The sequence below is a fragment of the Oncorhynchus keta genome, chromosome 15 (genome assembly GCF_023373465.1).
Source record: "Oncorhynchus keta strain PuntledgeMale-10-30-2019 chromosome 15, Oket_V2, whole genome shotgun sequence".
In the NCBI taxonomy this organism is placed as follows: Eukaryota; Metazoa; Chordata; class Actinopteri; order Salmoniformes; family Salmonidae; genus Oncorhynchus; species Oncorhynchus keta.
Window position 1 is genome coordinate 1,359,272 of NC_068435.1, and position 7,237 is coordinate 1,366,508.

Below are 7,237 nucleotides of genomic sequence, written 5' to 3' on the forward strand. Positions count from 1 at the left end.
TAGGGTTAACTCTCTACAGTCTAATCCCTGTCTAAACCGTTGGAGGGAGGGGGTTCTGTAGGGTTAACTCTCTACAGTCTAATCCCTGTCTAAACCGTTGGAGGGGGGGTTCTGTAGGGTTAACCCTCTACAGTCTAATCCCGGTTCTAAACCGTTGGAGGGAGGGGGGGTTCTGTAGGGTTAACCCTCTACAGTCTAATCCCTGTCTAAACCGTTGGAGGGAGGGGGGGTTCTGTAGGGTTAACCCTCTACAGTCTAATCCCTGTCTAAACCGTTGGAGGGAGGGGGGGTTCTGTAGGGTTAACTCTCTACAGTCTAATCCCTGTCTAAACCGTTGGAGGGAGGGGGGGTTCTGTAGGGTTAACTCTCTACAGTCTAATCCCTGTCTAAACCGTTGGAGGGAGGGGGTTCTGTAGGGTTAACCCTCTACAGTCTAATCCCTGTCTAAACCGTTGGAGGGAGGGGGTTCTGTAGGGTTAACTCTCTACAGTCTAATCCCTGTCTAAACCGTTGGAGGGGGGGGTTCTGTAGGGTTAACCCTCTACAGTCTAATCCCTGTCTAAACCGTTGGAGGGAGGGGGGGTTCTGTAGGGTTAACCCTCTACAGTCTAATCCCTGTTCTAAACTAACATATGGAATTGTTTTAAGAAAGTCCCACCAAGGATCATTTAGCTGTTTGATATAAATATCTCTAGTTTAAACAGTCGGATTTGGATGACAACTGTTTTATTATTATTCATTAGATTTCCACAATGGTGCACGGACATTGTAGAACAAGGGTTAAGGGTTAAGGGTTCAGGGCCAAGGGTTAAGGGCCAAGGGTTCAGGGCCAAGGGTTAAGGGCCAAGGGTTAAGGGCCAAGGGTTAAGGGCCAAGGGTTTAAGGGCCAAGGGTTCAGGGCCAAGGGTCTAAGGGCCAAGGGTTAAGGGCCAAGGGTTAAGGGCCAAGGGTTTAAGGGCCAAGGATTAAGGGTTCAGGGCCAAGGGTTAAGGGCCAAGGGTTTAAGGGCCAAGGGTTCAGGGCCAAGGGTTAAAAGCCAAGGGCAAAGGGTTTAAGGGCCAAGAGTTAAGGGTTCAGGGCCAAGGGTTAAGGGCCAAGGGTTTAAGGGCCAAGGGTTTAAGGGCCAAGGGTTAAGGGCCAAGGGTTCAGGGCCAAGGGTTAAGGGCCAAGGGTTCAGGGCCAAGGGTTAAGGGCCAAGGGTTAAGTGCCAAGGGTAGTGTTTCCTACTGATCTGCAGACCTTTAAATGTCATGTTTGTGTAGGGTTCAAGGGTTAGAGGTCAAGGGTCACGGTTTGAGACTGACCTGCAGCCCAGTAAAGGTGTGATCATGCAGCCGTGTGATCTGATTGGCCGCCAGGTAGAGGATGCGGAGGTGGACCAGGCCGGTGAAGGTGTCGGGGGTTAGCAGGTGGATGAGGTTCCCATTGAGGGCTAACTCTATCAGCGGGCCCTGAGCCAGGAAAGCCCCAGGCTCCAAGGCTGAGATGCTGTTGTTCTGCAGGTAGAGGTAGAGCAGCCGGTCCAGCCCTGACAGGTCCAAACGACGGATGTGGACAATAGCATTATCCTGCAGGAATACTGTCTGGGTGGAGAAGAGGGACAGCCTGACATTAATTCACACTCTGAGTCACATTATGCCACTGAGGAGAACTTAGCTGCTGTAGTCTACCATGTCATTACACTGAGGAGAATTTAGCTGCTATAGTCTACAAGTCATTGAGGAGAATTTAGCTGCTATAGTCTACAAGTCACTGAAGAGAATTTAGCTGCTATAGTCTACAAGTCATTACTACTCTGAGGAGAATTTAGCTGCTATAGTCTACCAGTCTACCAAGTCATTTTAGGCAAAAATTGAATAAGGGGCGGATCCTTAAAACCTGTTTGGGATTTTCACGTTCGGATGAAAAGCGTGCCCAGAGTAAACTGCCTGCTACTCATGCCCAGATGCTAATATATGCATATTATTAGTAGTGGTGGGTAGAAAACACTCTGAAGTTTCTAAAACTGTTTGAATGATGTCTGTGAATATAACTGAACTCATATGGCAGGTGAAAACCTGAGAAGAATTCAACCAGGAAGTGGGAAATCTGACATTTGTAGTTTTACAACTCATTGCCTATCAAATATACAGTGTCTATAGGGGTCATATTGCACTTCCCAAGGCTTCCACTAGATGTCAAAAGTCTTTATAACCTTGTATGAGGCTTCTGCTGTGAAGTGGGGGCGAATGAGAACTGTTTGAGTAAGGGGTCTGCCAGAGTGGCATGAGCTGATCACGTGCGTTCACGTGAGAGGTAGCTGCATTCCATTGCAATTCCAAAGACAGAGGAATTCTCCGGTTGGAACATTATTGAAGATTTATGTTAAAAACATCCTAAAGATTGATTCCATACACCGTTTGACATGTTTCTACGAACTGTAATATAACTTTTTGAACTTTTCGTCTGAACTTTCGCCTGGACTTGCCCGCGCCTCGTGAGTTTGGATTTGTTTACTAAACGCGTAAACAAAGGGAGGTATTTGGACATAAATTATGGACTTTATCGAACAAAACAAACATTTATTGTGGAACTGGGATTCCTGGTAGTGCATTCTGATGAAGATCATCAAAGGTAAGTGAATATTTATAACGCTATTTCTGACTTTTACTGACTCCACAACATGGCGGGTATCTGCATGCCTTTTTTTTGTGTCTGAGCGCCGTACTCAGATTATTGCATGGTTTGCTTTTTCCGTAAAGCTTTTTTGAAATCTGACACAGTGGTTGCATTAAGGAGAGGTATATCATTAATTCTGTACATAATACTTGTATCTTTTATCAAAGTTTATTATGAATACTTCTGTCAATTGATGTGGCTCTCTGAAAATTCACCGGTTGTTTTCGCGGCACAACAATACTGACCATAAAGCGGCAATGTAAATTGAGATTTTTGGATATAAATATGCACTTTATCGAACAAAACATACATGTATTGTGTAACATGAAGTCCTATGAGTGTCTTCTGATGAAGATCATCAAAGGTCAGTGATTACTTTTATCTCTATTTCTGCTTTTTGTGACTCCTCTCTTTGGCTGGCAAATGGCTGTATGTGTTTTTGTGAGTAGGCTCTGACCTAACATAATCATATGGTGTGCTTTCGCTGTAAAGCCTTTTTGAAATCGGACACGATGGGTAGGTTAACAAGAAGTTAAGCTTTAATTTCGTGTATGGCACTTGTGAATGTATGAAAGTGAAATATTTCTAAAACATACTTTTGAATTTCGCGCTCTGCCTTTTCAGCTGGAAGTTGTCGAGGGGTTCCAACAAGTTTTAAGAGGTTTTAAAAATCAACCTCAGTGTTTATGGGTTAGTGTGAGTACAGACACAAACCTGTGTATTACAATATATTTACCTGTGTTGTGTCAGGAACTCTCTGTGGGATCTCTCTGAGTCCTAGAAATCCACACTCTACAGTCAGGCTGTAGCAGTGACATCCTGATGGACAGGCATCACAGGACAGGGGGAGGAAGAGGGGGAGGAGGAGCAGGGGCAGCCTGGGGAACTGAAGGAGAACCATCACACTGAGAGGAGAGGAGAGGAGGAGGAGGAGGAGGAGGAGAGGAGGAGGGGGAGGAGCAGGCGCAGCCCGGGGAACTGAAGGAGAACCATCACACTGAGAGGAGAGGAGGAGCAGAGGAGAGGAGTGGAGAGTAAAGAATGGGAGATCAACATAAGTATAGAAAATGCCCCGAGAGTGTTCCAAACCAACCTTGTTTCTAGTGATGCTCTACAAGGTGATAGATAACCTTGTTTTTATTGATGCTCTACACAGTGATAGTTAACCTTGGTTCAAGTGATGCAGTATATAGGCTTCCGAGTGGCCCTGTGGTCTAAGGAACGGCATCTCAGTGCTAGAGGCGTCACTACAGACTCTGGTTCGATCCCGGGCTATATCACAACCGGCCGTGATCGGGAGTCCCATAGGGCGGTGCAGAATTGGCCCAGCATCAGCCGGTTAGGGGAGGGTTTGGCCGGGGCAGGCTGTCGCGAAAGAGAGGAGAGAAGAGAAAAGGAGGAGAGAAGGGAGAAGGGAAGAGAGGAGAGAAGAGGAAAAGAGAAGAGAAAAGGAGGAGAGAAGAGGAAGAGGAGAGGAGAGAAGAGGAAGAGAGGAGAGAAGAGAAAAGGAGAAGAGAGAGGAGAGAAGAGGAAGAGAGAAGAGAAGAGAAAAGGAGGAGAGAAGGAGAGAAGAGGAAAGAGAGGAGAGAAGAGGAAGAGAGGAGAGGAGAGGAAGAGAGGAGAGAAGAGGAAGAGAGGAGAGAAGAGGAAGAGAGAAGAGAGGAGAGAAGCGGAAGAGAGGAGAGTGAATGGTGATTGAGTTCTAGTAAAGTAGGGCCTGCTGCAACACATCATATAGTTAAGTAGGGCCTGCTGCAACACATCATATAGTTAAGTAGGGCCTGCTGCAAAACAATCATATAGTTAAGTAGGGCCTGCTGCAACACAATCATATAGTAAAGTAGGGCCTGCTGCAACACAATCATATAGTTAAGTAGGGCCTGCTGCAACATAATCATATAGGCCTGTAGTTAAGTAGGGCCTGCTGCAACACATCATATAGTAAAGTAGGGCCTGCTGCAACACATCATATAGTAAAGTAGGGCCTGCTGCAACACATCATATAGTAAAGTAGGGCCTGCTGCAACACATCATATAGTAAAGTAGGGCCTGCTGCAACACAATCATATAGTAAAGTAGGGCCTGCTGCAACACAATCATATAGTAAAGTAGGGCCTGCTGCAACACAATCATATAGTAAAGTAAGGCCTGCTGCAACACATCATATAGTAAAGTAGGGCCAGCTGCAACACATAATATAGTAAAGTAGGGCCTGCTGCAACACATCATATAGTAAAGTAGGGCCTGCTGCAACACATCATATAGTAAAGTAGGGCCTGCTGCAACACATCATATAGTAAAGTAGGGCCTGCTGCAACACATCATATAGTAAAGTAGGGTCTGCTGCAACACATCATATAGTAAAGTAGGGCCTGCTGCAACACATCATATAGTAAAGTAGGGCCTGCTGCAACACATCATATAGTAAAGTAGGGCCTGCTGCAACACATCATATAGTAAAGTAGGGCCTGCTGCAACACAATCATATAGTAAAGTAGGGCCTGCTGCAACACAATCATATAGTAAAGTAGGGCCTGCTGCAACACAATCATATAGTAAAGTAGGGCCTGCTGCAACACATCATATAGTAAAGTAGGGCCTGCTGCAACACATCATATAGTAAAGTAGGGCCTGCTGCAACACATCATATAGTAAAGTAGGGCCTGCTGCAACACATCATATAGTAAAGTAGGGCCTGCTGCAACACATCATATAGTAAAGTAGGGCCTGCTGCAACACATCATATAGTAAAGTAGGGCCTGCTGCAACACATCATATAGTAAAGTAGGGCCTGCTGCAACACATCATGTAGTAAAGTAGGGCCTGCTGCAACACATCATATAGTAAAGTAGGGCCTGCTGCAACACATCATATAGTAAAGTAGGGCCTGCTGCAACACATCATATAGTAAAGTAGGGCCTGCTGCAACACATCATATAGTAAAGTAGGGCCTGCTGCAACACATCATATAGGCCAGTAGTAAAGTAGGGCCTGCTGCAACACAATCATATAGTAAAGTAGGGCCTGCTGCAACACAATCATATAGTAAAGTAGGGCCTGCTGCAACACATCATATAGTAAAGTAGGGCCTGCTGCAACACAATCATATAGTAAAGTAGGGCCTGCTGCAACACATCATATAGTAAAGTAGGGCCTGCTGCAACACATCATATAGTAAAGTAGGGCCTGCTGCAACACATCATATAGTAAAGTAGGGCCTGCTGCAACACATCATATAGTAAAGTAGAGCCTGCTGCAACACATCATATAGTAAAGTAGGGCCTGCTGCAACACATCATATAGTAAAGTAGGGCCTGCTGCAACACATCATATAGTAAAGTAGGGCCTGCTGCAACACATCATATAGTAAAGTAGGGCCTGCTGCAACACAATCTAGTAAAACACACATCATATAGTAAAGTAGGGCCTGCTGCAACACATCATATAGTAAAGTAGGGCCTGCTGCAACACATCATATAGTAAAGTAGGGCCTGCTGCAACACATCATATAGTAAAGTAGGGCCTGCTGCAACACATCATTTAGGCCAGTAGTAAAGTAGGGCCTGCTGCAACACAATCATATAGTAAAGTAGGGACTGCTGCAACACATCATATAGTTAAGTAGGGCCTGCTGCAACACATCATATAGTAAAGTAGGGCCTGCTGCAACACAATCATATAGTAAAGTAGGGCCTGCTGCAACACATCATATAGTAAAGTAGGGCCTGCTGCAACACATCATATAGTAAAGTAGGGCCTGCTGCAACACATCATATAGTAAAGTAGGGCCTGCTGCAACACATCATATAGTAAAGTAGGGCCTGCTGCAACACATCATATAGTAAAGTAGGGCCTGCTGCAACACAATCATATAGTAAAGTAGGGCCTGCTGCAACACATCATATAGTAAAGTAGGGCCTGCTGCAACACATCATATAGTAAAGTAGGGCCTGCTGCAACACATCATATAGTAAAGTAGGGCCTGCTGCAACACATCATATAGTAAAGTAGGGCCTGCTGCAACACATCATATAGTAAAGTAGGGCCTGCTGCAACACATCATATAGTAAAGTAGGGCCTGCTGCAACACATCATATAGTAAAGTAGGGCCTGCTGCAACACATCATATAGTAAAGTAGGGCCTGCTGCAACACATCATATAGTAAAGTAGGGCCTGCTGCAACACATCATATAGTAAAGCAACACATCATATAGTAAAGTAGGGCCTGCTGCAACACATCATATAGTAAAGTAGGGCCTGCTGCAACACATCATATAGTAAAGTAGGGCCTGCTGCAACACATCATATAGTAAAGTAGGGCCTGCTGCAACACATCATATAGTAAAGTAGGGCCTGCTGCAACACAATCATATAGTAAAGTAGGGCCTGCTGCAACACATCATATAGTAAAGTAGGGCCTGCTGCAACACATCATATAGTAAAGTAGGGCCTGCTGCAACACATCATATAGTAAAGTAGGGCCTGCTGCAACACATCATATAGTAAAGTAGGGCCTGCTGCAACACAATCATATAGTAAAGTAGGGCCTGCTGCAACACAATCATATAGTAAAGTAGG

General features: G+C 45.1%; 1 protein-coding gene across 1 annotated transcript in view; it reads right to left on the bottom strand.

The window, feature by feature from the left end:
* Positions 1–3,650, bottom strand: part of LOC118382047 (leucine-rich repeat-containing protein 24-like) — a 37,612-nt gene extending 33,962 nt beyond the window's left edge. Inside the window, exons 1-2 of the mRNA XM_052464303.1 lie at positions 3,395–3,650; positions 1,305–1,583 (exon numbers count right to left, since the gene is read on the bottom strand). Of these exons, the coding sequence (XP_052320263.1) occupies positions 1,305–1,583; positions 3,395–3,559 (444 nt within the window). The 5' untranslated portion in view covers positions 3,560–3,650. The remainder of the gene's footprint in view (positions 1–1,304; positions 1,584–3,394) is intronic.
* Between the last annotated feature and the right edge of the window lie 3,587 nt (positions 3,651–7,237).